Raw genomic sequence first — 19,420 nt, forward strand, 5'->3', positions numbered from 1 at the left:
CAGGGTTCTCCAGAGAAATAAAACCCATAGAGGGTGTCTGTGTGTACAGACAGAATGAGAGAAAGACAAAGGGGGATTTCGTTTAAGGAATTAGCTCACACAATTGTGCACCAGTCTTGAGTTTGCAGGTCAGGCCAGCAGACTAGAAATTCCAGCATGTAGCAGTTCTGACCTGAGTCTGAAGTCAGAGTCTGGAGCAGAGTTCCTTCCTTTTTGAGGGGAGCTCAGTCTCTGCTCTTAAGACCTCCAACTGATTGGATGAGGCCCACCCACCTTATGGAGGGCAATCTGCTTTACTCATAGCCTGCTGATTTAAGTATTAATCACATATACAAAATACTTTCACAGAAATATCTAGATTAGTGTTTGACCAAACACCTCTGCACTATGGTCTACCCAACCTGATGCATAAAATGAGCCAACACAGTGTCCGAAAGTCCTTTTGTGAGGTTGATGTTCTCAACAACACTTCAAGTAAGTACAGCTAAATGAATGGAGTTATTAACTCCTTTGCCTCCATCAGCTGCATTAGAAAATGCCACAGATTACCTAGTTGTGCCTCCACATTCATCCAGAAGTTCTCAGCCATCGGTTTAAAATTAAAGACAGGGCGGGAGGGTGGCTTGGGAGGCTTTGGCTCTGAGGCCTGTGATCTCCACCACCCATCTTTCTTTGATATTGACATGAAATGTCCTCAGTCTTATGGCAGGTGCTCTACAAATGCAGCATCAAGCTCTCCTTCCCAAATAAACTGCCGTCCAGAGACTCCACACCCCCAAAGCTCTGGAGACTTGCTGGCCTCAACCTGCCAAGCATGTTTCAGAGACATGCTTTCTGCCTCACTGAGTAAACCCTTCCATAAATCCCGCCTTAAAGCGGCCACACTGAAGCAGTCAGGGCAAGGTCCGATGCATGAAATTATCACGGAATCCAAAGGAAGAGAGAAAGTCATCTTCAGAGACCAGGGAAAGAGCCAGGGTAGAGGCATCCTGGCGGTGAAGAGAACAGAGTTTTAAGTGGTTCCAAGACACTGGTAAATGGGGCAGAGAGGTGTCCCCTGGATTCGGCAGTGTGGAGATGGTATGGAATTGATGAGAGTACTTTCGGGGGACAATTGGGCTGAGAAAGGGCTTACAGCATGTAGTCGGCTTCTCCAGAGAGACAGAATCTCTCTCTATCGGTATGATGAGATTTATTACGAGGAACTGGGTCACACGATTCTGAAGGCAGAGGAGTCCCAGATCTGCCATCTGCAGGCTGGAGACCCAGCAGCACCGAGGCAGAAGAGTGATGTCTCAGCTCACGGGTCAGGCAGGAGGAGTTGAGTCTTAGCCTTTTTGTTCTATTCAGGCCCTCAGTGCATTGGCAGAGTCCCACCTGCTGTGAGGAGGGCCCTCTTCTTTACTGAGTCTGGCCATTCAACTGCTAATCTCTTCCAGAAACCCCCTCACAGACACATCCAGAAATAATGTTTAAGCAGATATCTGGACATCCCGTGGCCCAGTCAAATTGATATATACAGTGAACCAACACAGAGGGGAAAAAAGGGAGACACCGAGTTCAAACCAATTAGTCCCAGACTTTTGGATTGCATGCACCAATAGCATGAAAAAAAGCAAAACCAAAACCAAAGCACACAAGGGTTTTGTCGCAGCATATGGTTGCCAAGTAGGGACTTTATACATCAGCCTCCAGCTTCTAAAGCAAATGTTAGGTCTTCTATTGCCCTGTTCGTTGTACAGAGGTTGGGGGAGTTCTTTTCATTCTGAACACGACCCCATGAGGCTCAGCCAAGTGGGAAGAAAAGCATGTGACTCCTTTGCCACCTATGGCAGCCACAATTTCTGGCCCCAGGGCAGACTGGGGAGCAGGAGGGCCGGATCCGCCTTGGCAAGACCTTCAGTGGAGGGTTTGACCATCTGTTTTGAGTGTTAGGAATTTTTGAATGCTAAAGTTATCCATCTTCAAATATAAGCTCAAGTATCAGATATTATATAGGAATCACCCATTTCTCTTCCTAGCTCTGAAATAGCATGGATCATTGGCTGGCTGTCATTAGGGGCTGAAATTTATAGGCAGTGAACAGTGAGGGGTGGAGCTGTGTTTATTTAGGGATGAGAAAGATATTCTACGGTGTTTCGCTTTGACAGGACTCTGAGTCTTTGGCGAGGCAGCAAGCAGAGTGGAGTGCAGCAGAGCACAGACTCCTGGCTACCGCGGTTTGGTTCGAAACCGGCTCCACCAGCCAGCATGGGGCTAACTTGGAGCAAGTGACTTCTCTGTGCTCGGTTTCCTCATCGTGGGCTCGCTGTGGCAATTAAAGGGATTTTAATATATGTAAAGCACTTAGGCCAGTGGTCGGCACGTGGTGAGTGTGACAGAAGCTATTATTATTTAATGACAACTATAAACACCTGTCCCTCACTGGTCATCTTAGATGAAGTAGTTGTTTGGGTTTTTTTGTTTTTTTGGTTTTGTTTTTTAGATGAAGCAGTTTCAGTGTTGGCGCGGACCACGTTGAGCCCCAAGCAGACTCACTTAGCTTGGCCCCCGTGCCCTGGCTGCGGGGATGTCGGCTGCTAAGGGCTCCAAGCACCCCCTTCTCGGGAGGATTGCCAGCCCCTTCTCCTGAGAGCTCTTCTGCGGGGCATCACACGCCCTCAGATCCCTGCCTGACCCAAGACAGATACTCACGTGTTAGTGGGGAGAACAATGGATTTCTGAGCCAGCCTGGGCCCTGGAGGTGAAACTGTAAAAATGCATTCAAATTCCAAGGCCTCTTTGACTTTCTTGCCATTGCCATCGCGTTATTACTTTCCAAGAATTTCGTTATTACTTTCCAAGATTTTCGTCACGGAAGTCTTTGTATTTTTCACAGTAATAGGTAGAAATTTATACATTCATTCACTTAAACCTTACTGAGTGCTTAGTACACATCTGACATTGTACTAGGCTTTGTGGCCATATGTAGATTACATCCAGTGGATTGGGTTCAAGACTCACGAGACCCTGAACAATGAGAAAAAGCCAGCCTGGTTTCTGTACCAGGAAGAGTTATTCTTCCTGGAACAACTGATTTAATTTTTAGCTGAGGGACGCTATGAATTCTAAAGCCAATCGTGTCAACTGTGCTTGGCTAAAAACTTTAGAAACACATATGTCACATGCTTCTGGTAAGTGTACAAGATCTTGAAGCTTGACTTCTATCTGCTTACCTTGTTTATTGTTCCTGCTTTCGTGTTCTCGTTTCCCTGATTAACTTGCTTATTTTTATCTTATGTGTATTTTTGTAAGTTTCCTGAAATTCTCTTTTTAAAAGATTGTGGATATTGGCTATAAAAAACAAAACATAAAGTTACAGATTCTCTGTTAAGTTTTTTTCTCATGGTGGTAATTATTTTCTAAACTGTTCAAACTCAGTTCTAGAGCACAGGATACTGGCCCATTACAAAGGTCAGCCGTATAAACAGCATTCCATAATTCAACTTTCAGTTAATCATCCTTATAGTGATGGGCAATCAGTTTGGGAATGTTTCTAATTCAGGAGATGGCCACCCACCGAAATTCTACACTTCTGTTCAGCCCCTTTTGACTTTGTATGACATTCTGGAAACAGATGCTTGGTCTCTATTGCAAAGCAGCAACAAAAACCACAACTTCCCCTGTCAAACATCCCCTGGAGAAAACATGATTACAAATGATTAGGGGACCCAGGAGGCTGTACTAGTCAGAGACTAATCAGAAGACTGAAACCATGGGGTCACTAGAACAGGGAAAGTTCAACAGGAAGAGCTGCTAATGGGATTGGAGTAACAAGAGTCTGACTAGTAAGTAAAGAGATGACGGCTACTGAAGAGACTGTTATATTCACAGATCCCGAAAAGAGGGGACATGCCACACCACTCGAGGCCACAGGGAGAAGCACCAGGGTCACCGAGGGGAGGGGGGGAGCCTTTATTGTGGTTTCAGAGGGAAGGGATGGGTGAGGCAGGGCGAACAGGCTGAGGATTGGCTAGCTGGAGTAATTTCAGCCAGCTCTGGGGCAGCCAGGCTGTCCCTAGCTGCCTGGTGCCTGGCCCTGGGCTGATGACGGCCAGGGGACAGGGGCCTGGAGTGTGAAAGCCTTTAGACAAAGGAGGTGGCTGGGGATAAGAGCTCTGGACTGGTTGGGTTACATTTGTAAAGTAAGTTTGCAGGACAGTTATTTACCGTCTCCAGGAATTGGCTAACCCTGTGAGGGGCAGTCCCGCCGGGGTCAGCAAGGCAGCAGCTATCAAAGCATCAGAGTACAGAAAATAAAAGGCATGCTTCATACACACAGGAGCCAGTTCAGAAGATGCTGCAGGCTCGGGAGCCAAGCCCTGGAGGAAGTTATGCTTTGCAGGAGGCTAGCAGGCGAGGTGCACCGGAAGGGAGGCCCACTGGAACTGGAAGGGCAACCCCTTTCTCTCCCAGTATCTCTCCAGCATTCTCTGCTGACAAGGATTAACACTGTAGCAGTTGGTAAAGGAGAAATATTTACAGAGTCTACCTCCATTATCACAGAGCAACTAAACAGGGGTGGATTTGGAGCTGAGAGAAATCAGTTGCAAACCGGCGCAGAGACTCACGGACATGCTGGGTTCGAAGATGCTCTAAGTACTTGAAGGTCTTCCTCTTTCCCATCCACACTCCACGGGACTGCATTCCGCCTACCAGATCCTGGATCAGGCACTGCTCTTCCAGGAGCAGAGGCCGGTAGTCTAAGCATTTTGTTGTCTGGGGTCTCAATCAACACAAGGTGTTGCAAAGGAAGCTGGGTCCATAGTCAGTGATGCATTATTTCAATGGCTTCTATTTAAGGATGTGATTTGACCAAAACGCGGGTATTGCCTAAAATAGTTGCTAAACATTTGCTGAACTAGCTGCACAAAATTACCTGGGACGCCTTTTTAAAAAATTAAAAGACTTTTTTTTTCCCTTTTGAGCAGTTTCAGGTGTCTAGGAAAATCGAGTGGGGGGAGGGAGGAACGAACAGGTGGAGCGAAGGAGTTTTAGGGCAGTGAAAATACTCCGGATCATGTTACAATGATGGGCACATGTGATTATACATTAGTCAAGACCCATAGATTGTCCAACACAGAGGATAAACCCTAATATAAACAATAGATTGTAGTTAATGATAACGTGTCAGTGGTGGCTGGGAGGGGTGCCTAGGAATTCTCTGTACTTCCCACCGATTTTCCTATAAACCTGGTGATAATCACATAGCATCAGATATGTGTTCTGCCGATATTTTCTCCCACTCTGGGCCTTGTCTTCTCATTCTCTGAACAGTGTGTTTCACAGAGCAGGTGTTTTTAATTCTTTTTTTTTAAGTTTTATTTATTTATTTATTTTTATTTTTTTAAAGATTTTATTTATTTATTCAACAGAGATAGAGACAGCCAGCGAGAGAGGGAACACAAGCAGGGGGAGTAGGAGAGGAAGAAGCAGGCGCATAGCGGAGGAGCCTGATGTGGGGCTCGATCCCGCAACACCGGGATCACGCCCTGAGCCGAAGGCAGACGCTTAACCGCTGTGCCACCCAGGCGTCTCAGGTGTTTTTAATTCTAATGTGGTCCATCACGTCAAGTTTCATGGGTGTGCTTTTGGTGTTTATCTAAACACTCATTGCTAAACTCAAGGTCACTTCGATTTTATTTCTTTAAAGATAATATGCATAGTACTTTTACAGCCTGCATCCAGTGGTGTGCTGGTAAAGTTTTAATTATCAGCTCTCTGAAATTAAAAAAAAAAAAAACAGCCTGATTTGTAGCATTTGCTAATTGCTGTGCTATAAATCCTTCCATCCTGGCCAGTTTCAAACCACTATCTTGACATCACTGAATACTGAATAGCTGGAGAGAGGCTCACCATTGGCTCTCATGAGCCTGTACAAGTCCTCTCCTGCTAGCTGTCCTTTCCATTGGTTTTCACTGAGGGCTTTCTATCTTTGCAATTTTTTACCGGGAACTGTTCGTGTTCCTTGGAAAGTGGTTTGTGAGAATTGCTAGAGGTGGAGGATGAAGATGTGTTCTTCCAGAGTATTGCATTTGCTCCTGTCAAGCACTTGGGGGCGCCATAAGACTGGTGCCTGAGATTCGTGACCGTTGCTGGTGAAGTAAATTGGGACTACATACCATAGAGCCTGCTTCTCAGGAACCTTTTCATCTTCTTCTTCCTCCTCTGCTCTGGGCCATTTTGAATTTGCTGACAGTCCTCTGATATTGCAGATGTTGCTTAAGAAAATGGAATTAATCAGGCATGGTCCTCCCCCTCTCCCCAGATTCTGCATCCTCCTTGTATTCTTCTACTGGTGCTGTAACAGATTGCCACGCATTAATCAGGTTAAAAAATGCACACTTATTCTCGTGCAGTTCTGTAGGTCAGAAGTCTGACACAGGTCTCACTGGACAAAAAATCAACGTGTCAGTACGGCTGTGTCCCTTCCGGAGGCTCTGGGGGGAGAATCCATGTCATTGCCTTTTCCAGCTTCTGGAGGCCGCCACATTCCTCAGCTCGTGGCCCCTTCCTCCACCTTCAAACCCAGCAATGGCGAGGTGAGCCGTCTTCCAGTTTTAAGGATGCTGTGGACCCACGTTGATAATCCAGGATGATCTCCCCAGCTCAAGACCATCTATTTAGCTCCCTTAATTCTAGCTGCAGCCTTAATGTCCGTTTTCTACGGCACCTCACACATTCCCAGGTTCTGGAGATCAGGATGTGAACATTTCTGGGGAGCCATGATCCTGCTACCCAGCCCTCCACAAATGTTGCTTTATCTGTACCCACCCTCCTCCGCTACAGCTGAGAAACAGAAGTCCCTTCTGATATTCAAGGCAAATCCCTCTCTGCCTCTATCCTGGGGCTCATGCCCACTCTGGGGCCTTGTTCTGTCGTGAATCTCTAGCTCTCCACCAAATCCTTCCTCCCATAGATGATATGCTTAAGTCTCTTCCTTCAAAAAGCACATTCTGGGACACCTGGGTGGCTCAGTCAGTTAAGCGTCTGCCCTTGGCTCAGGTCACGATCCCAGGGTCCTGGGATCAAGGCCCACGTCAGGCTCCTTGCTCAGTAGGAAGCCTGCTTCTCCCTCTCCCTTGCCCCTCCTCCTGCTTGTGTGCTTTCATGCTCTCTCAGATAAATAAAATCTTTAAAAAAAAAAGCACATTCTCCTGGTCCACTCTCCCAATAGCTGTGATCCAATCTCTCTTCTTTATACTCAACTCTCTAGAAAGAGCAGTGTGGCCCTGTCTATCCTTCCTTCTTTCATTCATTCACTGATTCATGCATTCAGATAAATATCTATTGTGCACCTACCACATGCCAGGGGCCCTGTTGAGTGATTTTATCTGTAAATCTCTGTTTCTGTATACAGAATACCCAGCACTGCCCCCATTTGCTCCTCCACTCTGATAGTCTCTCTACTCATCCACACTCCGGGCCCCATCCCCTATGTCTGGTCAACTACAAAAGCCGCAGACCGGCCTGTCCCCAGTCTTGCCACCCTGCAGCCCACCCTCTGCTGGCTGCCACACTGGCTCACATTATATCACATCCCTCCCCTGCCCCAGTGGACTCCTTCAGTGGCTCCTATGGCAGAGAGAAGAAAATACCTGTTCTTTACCATGGCCCTGAGGGAGTTCCTTGACCAGCCCCTGCCTCCATCTCGGCCATCTTGTCCCAGTCCCGTGCACCTTATGATCCAGGAACACCAACTTCCTTTGGGTTCTGTACATACTGCATCACGTTTAAAGTATCAGATGCTTCTATTTGTACTGTTCTCTTCGACGGGGACAATTTCTTTGCTTCTCTTTGTTGTGTTACCTTGCATATAAGCCAAAACAGGAGTATTGTTTGGTTTTGAACTTCTACGAAGGGAATACTACTGTCTATATTCTTTTGTATCTGGCTTCTTTCAACGACAGGCTTCTGAGAGTCATCTGTGCTGTACGCAGCTATAGTTAGATCCTTCGTCCTGGGTGCATATAATTCCATTGTGTGAATACGCCACAACTCGTCCGTTCTACTGTAGGTGGGTATTTGAGGTGTTCCAAGGTCTTTTGGGGGGGCACTGGAGACAATGCTGCTAGGAATATTCTTGTACATGTCTTTTGGCGCATTGCAGTTCTCGTTTCTCAAGGGTGTCTGTGTCTATGTGCCTGAGGGTGGAAAGGCTACATCAGAGGGCAGGCATCAATTTCCCCGGATGATGCCAACTGTTCTTCAAAGCACCGTATGAGAATTCCTATTGGCCCACGACCTTTTCAATGCTTGGGATTGCCAGACTTTTAAAAGTTTTGCCAATATGTGGGTGTGGGATAGTATCTCACTGTGGTTTGAATGTGCATTTTCCCAAAGCCAGATGTGACCGAGCTCCTACTTACCTTTCAAGACTCAGTTCTGACAGCATTCCCAAGAAGTTCCTCCCTGACCTCCTATCCTGGCCCCAAAACCCTCCATCTGCCTTTGTCAGAGCAGGTGGCACCCTGCATAGGGATTAGCAGGTAACTGAACTGTCTTCCCTCTAGACCAGGCACTCCTTGAAGGAGGCCACTGTTTTACTCATTTCTGTTTACAAATAAAAACCAGCTGGCACAGGTCTGGGTCATGGTAGACAATCTTTGTTGAAGTGACCTTACTTTATAAAAGCACTTCTGGCTCTGAGCCTTAGTATCATCTATAAAATGATGAAAAAAACCTATCAATTTTCTAAGGTTGTGGGGATCCTAGATAGTATAGTGTTCGGCACATATGTCTCCAGTAAGTAGCTCCCTTTCCTCCATTTAGGGACCAAGGAGTTGAAAGCACATGGTCTGGCTTTGGATAGGCGCAAGGATAGAAAGCATAGCTAGGGGGCACCTGGGTGGCTCAGCGGTTAAGCATCTGCCTTCGGCTCAGGGCGTGATGCCGGTGTAATGGGATCGAGCCCCACATCAGGCTCTTCCACTATGCGCCTGCTTCTTCCTCTCCCACTCCCCCTGCTTGTGTTCCCTCTCTCGCTGGCTGTCTCTATCTCTGTCGAATAAATAAATAAAATCTTTAAAAAAGAAAAAAAAAAAGAAAGCATAGCCAGAACAGGGAGGAAAGCCAGAGGCAACTCTAAGGCTAGATTTTGTCTGAGATGTCACAAAATGGATTGATCTGGGTTTTACCTGAAGTAACCGTGTAGCTGGTAATGGGAGAGCCTAGCGGAGTCTCGACCTCTCACCCTGCACTCACCCACCATCTGAAGCTGAAAGGACTGAGGTGCAGTGGGCATTATAATGCCCCCTCCTCCAAAATCCACATCCTAATCCATAGAACCTGAGAATGTGGTAGCTTACACAGCAGGGGGGCCTTAAGGTAGGGGAGGGAATCAAGGTTATCAGTTAGCTGGCCCTGAGATGGGGAGACTAGCCTAGGTGATCCCGGGGGGCCCAGTATAATTGCCAGGGGCCTTTAAATGTCAATGAGGGAGGGAGAAGAGTCAGAGTCTAGACATTTGAAGATGCTCTGCTGCTGGCTTTAGAGACAGGGGAACGGGCCACAGATCTGGGGAAGCAGGCAGCCACGAGAAGCTGGAGAAGGAAAAGGACTCTCCCCTAGGGCTTCCAGAAGGAACGCAGCCCTGCCGATACCTCGACTTAGGCCAGTGAGACCAATTTCAGACTTCTGACCTCTAGAACCGTGATAAGATAAATGCCTTGTAAGATAATCACCACTAAGTTTGTGGTGATTTCTTGTAGGAAACTAAGACATGAGGCAAGTGCTATTTTGTGCCATAAATCTTGTGTGTGCACAAGTGATTAAAATGCATTTTCTGAGAAAGGCCATTTGAACTGGAAGGGACCTTCAAGAATGTGAAGCCCATACCCTAGCTGAACAGATGGACGCTGAGGCCTCCTCCAGGCCTCCAGATCCATCACATCTGGGAGCTGGGAGGGCTTCATGCCTTTCATTCAAGAAGCAGTTCCAGAGCTCAGATGGGAGCCCAGGTCTCCACGCATCCCGACTAAGACAAGTTGGTGTGATCAGGCCCCTGAAACGAGGTGAACGACTGTCTTGTATAATTTACATGGAATGCACTAGGAAATGCAGTCAATTTCAGAAGCACTAAGTATTACCAGCTGTAAATGAGTAAGTTGTGTTGTCCAAAGCTGCTGGAAAACAAACCGTTAGGACCTAACAGTCATGTGTAAATGTGTAGCTACCCCACACGGTTAAATACATTATCGCCTTCGCAAATAAGGACTAATCCATGTCTGAATCTAAGCCTCATAAGGAAATGAGCATGCTTCGTTTTGCTGATCTTTCGTCTTCCAAATACATTTAATACAGAAGACTTTGCTAACAATTCCTTAATGAAGTTATAAGCCCACCCATAGATGTTGGAGGAGTAGACTCACTTCAAGTGTCGGTATCCCAGCATCGTGCTTTTAGTGAGTGATTCTGTGAGCCTCCAACAATTCAACGGCAATCTATTCCAACCGTATCTTCCTGCAGACGCACTAGTCCTCCTCGTTTGTGGGGTGCACATTGCATACATTTCTCACTTGCTTTGGGGGTCCCCTGTGCTTCTGCTTTGATGGCCACGTCCTGCAGTCACAGGTGTAGATACTGTGTGAAGAATTCCCATATTTAACAACATTCCTTTTATATAGTCCCGCTTTCGTCTAATGCCCCAAATGCCCCCAACAGCTGCCCGAATGACCGACACCACACGCCTACACTCGGCGGAGAGGGCTGCAGGTGAGGAGCTTACAGCCAGCTCATTTTGAGAGTTTTGAGTTTTATTCCTACCAAAAAAGCAGAAGGATAAGCTTCTGTGCATTATTAAAAGTAGATCAGAAAGTGCCAGGACCATATTTAGGGAAAACTATTATATTATCAAAAATATATATGATTCCAAAGTATTTGAAGGGCTGTCCCAGGAAGAGAGATGATTTTATTTCATTCCCGACGGCAGAGCTAAGGCTATTCACCGGGAACTCGAGAGATCCAGAATTCGGTGTGATGCCCGCGCACGATTGTTCCGATGCTGTGGGACTTCGGAGAAGCGGCACTCTGCTGGGCTGGAAAACGGGTAGCCCACAAGGCTGCAGTGAGGATTCAGCAAGCAATGTCTGAGGAAGAACCTTCGCAGAGTATCTCAAATACTCAAAGCTGTCAAAGATACACTTAATCTTTTAAGAGTCCTATTCAGATTTCCAAAAAATGGTTAATTTTAGTTTACTGCTAGAACTATTTAGCATTCTTAGAATGCACATAATTTCCAACTGGTTGTACCATTTGAAAACAATTTTGAATTCTTACCACAAGAGACACCAGGTCTGGCTTACTTCTGCCAACGTCTCACCCTCCCTTAACGTCAGCCGCTGTGTTCCGCACCCAGTCTGAAGCCTCACATCTACGTACCCTGGCTCTTTCGTGGAAGAAAGACAGCTGTGGCTTAAAATCGGCACCATTAATACACTTAACTGTCCCACATTGTTGCAGTTTTGGGAGAGTCCTGCAAGGGTGCTAGGGAGACAAAGCGCATGTGAAGTAGAGATACCCCTACCCCCCCAACACACAGGTACATCCCTGAAAACAGAGTGCTATTTTAGTGAATACATTTATTACAGCAGGTCTTTAGTCATTATTGTCATGAAAACTTTTTCACGACATTTCACAAAATCCTTTAAGCTATTAGTATTAGCATTTTTCTTTTTAAGGAGTGACACTTTGTTAATTTATGAAATATTTACAGAGTTTACAAAAAGCAAGAGAATGTCTAATAAAATTTCTTATACATAAAAAATTTATACATGATACTACTGTATTCAAGATGTCTTATGTGGTAGACCAATTAAGCTATGACATAAAATAATTTACAAAGATATATTTAATCTCTCTTAATTCACTGAAAACAAAACCATATTAGCTATAAATAGTCCTTTACAAATCACCGTAAAACATTAATTGTTTTAACTCTAGCCTTAACTTTTACAAATATACTTAACTAAGTGAATTAGTTCAGATGTCAAATAGAACTGCACTTGAAACTTCATTTACCACTAGTACTACTACAAATACAAAACAAAAAAATGAAAAAAAAAAACCCTCCCCAAAAACCTGAAAAAAGCAAACTGCCGGGTACATTTCAAGTAAAAATTTGTAGAACCAGTTTAATGCACGATTGGGGGGAGGGGCATCCAACACCATGTAAATTGAAATACAATACTTTCAAGAATACGGTCAACAAATGTACATCTGCGGCTTTTATTTCAAAGAACGACGCTCTAGCAACAGCTCATACATCCAGGATGGTGAACCCTACACTTCGGCAGAGAAGCTGGTCTGACTAGAGCGACGTTTGCAAAAACATTCACCGAAGCAGCATAACGCCCCCGACGTCCTCACACAGTGCTATGTAAGGGGTTTTCCGCAACCTGAAAACGGGTCAGAATTTTGGGCAAGCTCATGGAGGAACTCAGAAAATAGAACTGGCCAAAAGTTAAAAAAAAAATCAAATCCTATTTGGGCCCCATCAGTATAATATAAAAATACGCTCCTCTTGAAAATTAGGGGAAAACACTTCAGATTGCAAAATTTCAAAATAATGAAAAACTCATCTACACAAGCTATTTTTCTTTAAGTCACCCCTTATGATGGCATAAAGTTTGGCAATTATTTAAACACCTTGCTTTTGGATGATGCCTCAGAAGATGAGCTCAATTTGGTTTTGGCAATAACATCTTTCACACTTGGGCTCGTTTTACTCCAAAGCAACTATCAGAAGCAGCCTAAAGAAAATCCAGTTCACAAACATATTTTTTCACTTAACTTTAAAATAATGTCATCCCAATTAAGCCCACAAAATACATATTGTATACACAGTATTTCGAAAGAGGTAAATTCAATTTAAATTTTATCTTTCAAAAACTGTTCTTGAAAGGTGTCCGGATTTTCCAAAACCCCATCTTGGCTCGTTCTTCTGATTGCCCTGTAGACACTAGTTTTCTTGTAATATGTATTCTAGAAGGCACATATTCAAGAGTTTAAGATTATGTTAGTTCAAGTTCTACACGGAGGCAAATATTTTAATCTACTTTGTACAGAGGCCCCAAATGAAAGTCAACTATCTCCTTTATCCAGAGCTCTAACGCGGCACCGGGCTTCCCTCTCAGAAGTGAGTGTGCACGTGGGGCATCATCTGTGAAGGACTGGAAGGTGAAGGTGAGGGATCGGAGAGCTTGGCTGAGCTGGCGAGCTGCAGTTCCTCGAGCCGCTGTATGTATTCGTCACGCAAGGCCAAGAGCTCCACGTACCGCTGCTCCACTGGATTGGGCTGCTGGAAGGAAGCACAAATGGGCGTTACGGCTTTCCCAGGAAACCCTTGTACTGACCTTTAATGCACGGACGTCAAAAAGACTGAAAAGTACAAAGGGTAAAACACCCAGCTCTTCGCCACCAAGAAATAAGCTCATGTACACACTGCCTCACATTTGCCTCGCATATGCCTCTCCATCTTTTTAAGGTTAATCAACTCAGACACGGCTCTGGTCTCCTGTGTCCCCCCGCCCCAGGTCCACTGTCGTCTTTCATTCCCAGAGGCAACAACTCTTCTCAAGCTGGCATGTGGCCTCCTTTCCTGTGCAGATTTATGATAACTTTTCCTATACGTATCTGGAAACAAAATACACTACTATTGTCTGTCTTGTGAAAGCTGACATTAATGGTGGTAGTCTGTATTTATCGACTGGCATTTTGACCCCTGTTTCTGAATTCCATCCCAGTTGAATCCCAGTGAATGACTAAAGCACAGTTGATCTCTCCACTCCCGCACTGACGGATACCCGAGCACGTCCAGTGCTTCCTGCCACTACGCGCCATGCTGCACTGTCCTGGGACACATCTCCTCGTGCACATATGCCCATGGTTCTGGAAGGCAGTTTCCTGGGGGTGGGGGTGGGGATGGGGGCTGCTGGGGAGGACAGTATGGTCTCTTTAGCTTTATCACATGCCGCCAAGTTGTTCTCTGAGGGGCGGTATGATGTTATATTCCCACTAGCGATGCGTGTCGCTCCACGTCCTCAGCAGCGCTTGGGATACAAGAGTAATTTTTTTTTTGGCCTATCTGGTGACTATAAGGTGGCATCTCATGGCAGCTTTAGTTTGCGCTGTTCTGCTCTGGCAGCCCTTTTCATGTGCTATTGCGCATGCTAACTCATAGCCGCGAGCCACAGCGCCGAGGCCCGCTAGCCTCAGGGGGAATCTCGGGTCTGCTCCCCACCAGCTCCAGGACTTAACCTGACTGCCTCCATTTCCCTACCAGCGCAGTGGGAATAAAACCAGGGTGGACCTCACGGGGTTGTTGCGAGAGTGAAGTCCGCCAATGCAGTCAGTTCTGCTATACTGCCATTGCCTTCATTGCTGCGTGGGGTCTCGGGGCAGTACAAAGGTTAGGAGTCATGCTAGAACAGAATGTGATTCTCCCCAGCATGTGAACTTTTTCAACTTTTGTACTGATGTACAAATTACAGACAGGAATGTGTACAAATCTCAAAATGTTCAGCTCGGTGAGCCTTTACATAGATGTACACTAATGTAATCACCCACCCAGGCCAAGGCACACGATAGGACAGCCCCCAGAAGACTCCCTCATCAGTGTGTTTTGAGGTGATCAAAGGCAAGCTCCTAGAAAGCTTGAGAAGCGTATGAAGACATTAAGAAAAAGGCCAAAAGTCTACAGAAGTGCATTCCTTCGGCGCTAGTGGCTTCTGGAACCATCCTGCTTTCCACCACGTTAGACCAGGAGCCCCAACATGGAAGCTGAGGAGACCATGCGCTGAGGAAGCAGGCCGCACCCTGTCCTGGATCCGTAATGCGGAGGACAGCGGGCTGTCAGAGCCTCGAGGAGCACGCAGGAGCCCTGGGGGTTAAGAGCATGTATGAGCTTCCTGGGGCTGCGGTAACAAATGAACACAAAACGGGGGGGGGGGTGCTTAACACAACAGAAGTGTATTTTCTCACAGCTCTGCAGGGCAGAAGCCTGAAATCAGGCCGTCAGCAGTGCTGTGCTCTCTCTGGAAGCTCCAGGGGAGGCTCCCTCCTTGCCTCTTCCAGCCTCAGGGGGCTCCAGGCTTCCTTGGCCTGTGGCGGCATCCCTCCCACCTCCTCTGTGTTCACAGGGCCTTCTCCCCACAAGTGTCTGTGGCTCAAATCTCCTTCCATTTTCTCATTTTCTCTTATAAGGACACCTGTCACGCAATGTAGGGCCCACTCCAAATCCAGGAGGATGGCATCTTCAGATCCTTAACTTACTAACATCTCTAAAGGCCCCTTGCCCAAATAAGGTCCCATTCCCGGGCTCAGAGTGGACATGTCTTTTGGGGGGACATAATTCGACCCACCACAGGCTGCCAAGGAGTAGTTGACAGACACCGGGTAAAAATGCCACAGACATGTGACAGTGCCCATGTTTCTAGTGGCACTGGTGTTTCTTTTTCTTTCTTTCTTTAAGATTTTATTTTTAAGTCACCTCTACATCCAATGTGGGGCTCGAACTCACAACCCTGAGACCAAGAGTTGCATGCTCTACTGACTGAGCCGGCCCGGGGCTCACGCCGGTGTTTTCTTTAGAGCTCTGGTTACAAACGTCCACAGGTCGAAAGAGGTCTCCTCCTTCCTCCTAATCCTATTCTTCCTGTAAGCCTTGTTTCTTTACTGTGACTGCAGAATGTGAAGTTTTTCAGAAAGGCACATGTAGCATTAGAACAGGAAAGCTCGGGGGCACCTGGCTGGCTCAGTCGGTTAAGGGTTTCCTGGGATCAAGCCCCGCATCGCATTGGGCTCCCTGCTCAGTGGGGAGTCTGCTTCTCCTTCTCCTTCTGCCCTCCCTGCTTGTACGCTCGCTCTCTCTCTCTCTCTCTCTCTCTCGTACTCTCAAGTAAATAAAATCTAAAAAAAGAAAAAACAGAACAGGAACGCTTGGTAGAGTGCGTGACACCCAGTAGGTGCTATGCACAACCTGCTAATGTCAGTGAACAAAGGAGGCCTGTATCCCCATTTTTATGGCATTTCCCTTCCAGCAGAGGGAGACAGACAAACGAAGAATACCACAAGTCTGAGTTACAGGGGGTGTTCAAAGGTGAGGAACACTCTGGAAAGAAAACAGAGCAGGGTAAGCTGGGTAGGACTGGCGGGACGCTGCATCAGGCCTTGGAAACTACTGCAGGGACCTGGGCTTTGGTGCCGGGTGAGGTGAGCGGCTACCTGGACAGTTTTGAGCGGAGGGGCGGTGGGACCTGGGATGTGCTTTACAAGGACCGCTCTGCCTACCATGTTGAGAACAGACCAGAAGGAAGGAAGGAAGGGTGGAAGTCAGGAGTCTGGCTAGAAGGCTAGGCAGCACCACATGGCCCGTACCAGGCCAGCAGCGGGACGACTGGTATGAAGGATCTGGGCTCATGTGGGTTTTGAAGGCTGAGTCCAGCAGGCTCTGCCGACAGACTGCATAGGGAGTCAAGAGGGCTCCCCGGATTTTGGCCAGAGTGACTACGATGGAGTTGCCAAGAACGAAAATGGGAAAGAGGGCAGGAGGAACAGGTTCTGGGGGCCATTTTAGACATGTCCACTTTGATGTGCTGTGCGAGGATGGCTTACCATTGTCGGTCCATCCTCTGCCCTATGCATCACCTACCGGGGCTCCCCCCACCCCCGCATGAGCTGTCTGCTTCTGGGCTTGACCCTTGCAAAGAGTGGGGCAAGTTCTTCCTTGATGTTCTCCTCCGAAATTGTCCTGGCTATTTTTAAAATTTCCCTTTTTTCAGATGACTATTAGAATCAGCTTGTTATTGTACCAGCAAGGACAATTAGACAAGAAAAAGGAATCAGAGGTAAAAACCATTTTTGTAGATGACAAGGCTGTATAATTAGAAATCTCAAGAGAGTAGACTGAAAAATGATTCAAAATAAAGAGAATTCAGTCTAGTGATGGGTACAAAATATCTAGAAGCCATTAGCCTATAGACAAACACAAACCATTTAGAGGATACAAGGAAAGAGTCCAAAAGGCAAAATCACAGGAAATGAAGTTTAAAGTCAAGTGGCTGCAAACGCTACAGCCCAGCCTCTCCCTTGGGACCGAATGTGAAGTCGAGCGCGTGCTCAGCACAGCACACAACTCGGGCCAGAGCTAGCTATGGAAGTACCTTGGCCTTCAAACGGTTTTGAGTCACATTCCTTTTGGAGTTCCCCTCAGAGATGACTTAAGCACCACACAGGTCAGTCCGTTCCTATCTGACTGTCCCTGTCCTCATTCTTTGGCGAGCGCTGTGCAAAGATGGGAGCTAGCCAGTGCGAGCCTGTTTAACAGCTACAGGAGTGTGGTGGCTCCCTGACCACCCAAGGCCTCATTCAGCCTTGTAACAGGACTCACTGACTACTTTGGGCGTGAGCAATTCCTTCATATTAATACGTGCACCAAATTGGCTTCCCAACAGCTCTTTAAATGTAATAAGCACTGCTCTTTCCATCAACTCCGCTGAGTTTTTATGTCGCAGCAACGGTTGGTGGTTTTTGCTTTTAAAAAGCACACTAACCCTTCCTCCTTCTAGGCCAGAGCTCATTAGAGGGACAGGCTGTATCTGCTTTTGTATCTTTCAGTGCTGCTAGTATATTGCAGTGCTGTGAATGCGACAGGGACCCAGTAATCGTTTGTATACCAACTGGGCCACACAATTGAACAATTTAACTTTTAAGTGGTTAAGTATATCCCTTGAGGTTTACATTTTAATGTAAAAAGTCCTATGTGATCAGATTTAAATCTATTTGTGTATGAAATAATGTTCTACAGGAGTTCTTTAAGGAAATGTAATGCATTTAATTCACACTTCCATTATGATATTTCTCCCCAAGTACTATCATCACCAGCTTATGGTCCTAGACACCCCTGTTAGCCTGGGAGCTTCAGGGGCCAGAGATGACCTCTTCTTAATCTCTGCCCCCCCACCCCCACAGCCTGGAAAATACAAAGACATGTGTAGTACCCTCCACATTCAGAAAATCTATAGAGAAAGGGTAAGTTACTTTCTTTTTTGAGTAAATTTCACAGATCATAATACAGACCAATTACTGTCTCAAAATAGAAACCTCTATCAAAAAAATGTGTGTTCCTATCTGGCCTAGTTCCATTTTTGCTAAGTTCTATAAAAATAAGGGGGTAGATACACTGTAGTAAGTTATTCTAATGATGTTTCTTCCTACTTGACTTGTCACACAGTTATTACCTTTATACGTTCAGAAATGAATTGCTCTAAATTCCTTGAATTTTAAGAATTTTTTTCAAGTATAAATGGGTGAGGGGAGATTAGAGAATCTGTACAGAAATTGGCGATACTTTCTAATTACAAATGTTTTTTAGAAAAAAAGTCACAATAAATACAGAAAAGGATCAATTTATAGCAGACACTGCACATCTATATAATTTTTTTTTTAATTAGAAAAGGAACATGTCCTCTGTAACAGCAGTTGGAACCCTGGCAAAATTCCCATTTCTTCTTTACTTGATATTCCAAAGGCTAGAACTACTGCTAAATAAATTCCCTCACTGTGCTTCCTAAATCCCAAAGTAAACAAGGGAGTGCTCTCAAGCCCTGGGATCTGTCACTTTCCGAGAGATTACAAATTTCCACCATTACTGAATTGCAGAAGTCTTTCATGTGAGCAGCAGAGACCTTGAAACGAGAGTGCCAGCTTGAAGCGGGCATTCCCCAACGGGAAGAGAGGGCACAGCCTGGCGTGCAGCCAGCTGCCTGAGTGGGGTAAACAATCTAAGAGACAGACTGCGGCGCCCAGGACCTGCTGTTGCCCCGCGATTTCTAGCAGGATTGAAGCTGGCACTTACGCAAGACTGGCCTGCCTGTGAGAGCAGGTAGTCCACCGTCCAAACCACAGGAAAATGCGCAAATCTTTACAAAAGAGCAATGAATATTTATAGTGCTTAAATCCCAAACTGCAGGCACTTCTGAGCCCCTACACACAGGCTGCGTTTCTCTTCTGATTTTGGATGGAGTGGGGGGTGGGAGAATGGAAAGCCCAAGTGTGACTTCAACAAAATGTGGACTCTTTTGCTTCAAAAATCATTGTTTCCCTTTTTGACTGATAAATGGCCAACTGAATGTACTATCCACTGACAGATCAATTATCTTTATTTTAGAAGTAAAGATCCTCAGTGAAATGCACCCTGATGTTAGCTCACCCCGTACATACACCTGAAGCAGAGAGAAGAAAATGTTTTGTTTCCTTGAAGGATCATCTAAGTCTAAGTCACTGGAAAGAATTTTCTTATTATGTGTAACAATGTCCACTAATTGAAGGAAATCCTTGGCAATCAAAACTCAAAAATTTTCCAGAGCTTCCCATCAGTTTACAT

General features: G+C 46.0%; 1 protein-coding gene across 5 annotated transcripts in view; it reads right to left on the reverse strand.

Moving 5' to 3' along the window:
- Positions 1-12,143: 12,143 nt before the first annotated feature.
- MTM1 (myotubularin 1) overlaps positions 12,144-19,420 on the reverse strand; it is a 96,802-nt gene continuing 89,525 nt past the window's right edge. For 4 of the 5 annotated variants that reach the window (XM_040628117.1, XM_040628116.1, XM_040628113.1 and 1 more), the window contains one exon: positions 12,144-13,336. In XM_040628117.1, the coding sequence (XP_040484051.1) occupies positions 13,169-13,336 (168 nt within the window). In that variant the 3' untranslated portion in view covers positions 12,144-13,168. The remainder of the gene's footprint in view (positions 13,337-19,420) is intronic. The other variant, XM_040628114.1, reaches the window with a different exon arrangement.

The sequence above is a fragment of the Ursus maritimus genome (genome assembly GCF_017311325.1).
Source record: "Ursus maritimus isolate PB19 chromosome X unlocalized genomic scaffold, ASM1731132v1 scaffold_X1, whole genome shotgun sequence".
In the NCBI taxonomy this organism is placed as follows: domain Eukaryota; kingdom Metazoa; phylum Chordata; class Mammalia; order Carnivora; family Ursidae; genus Ursus; species Ursus maritimus.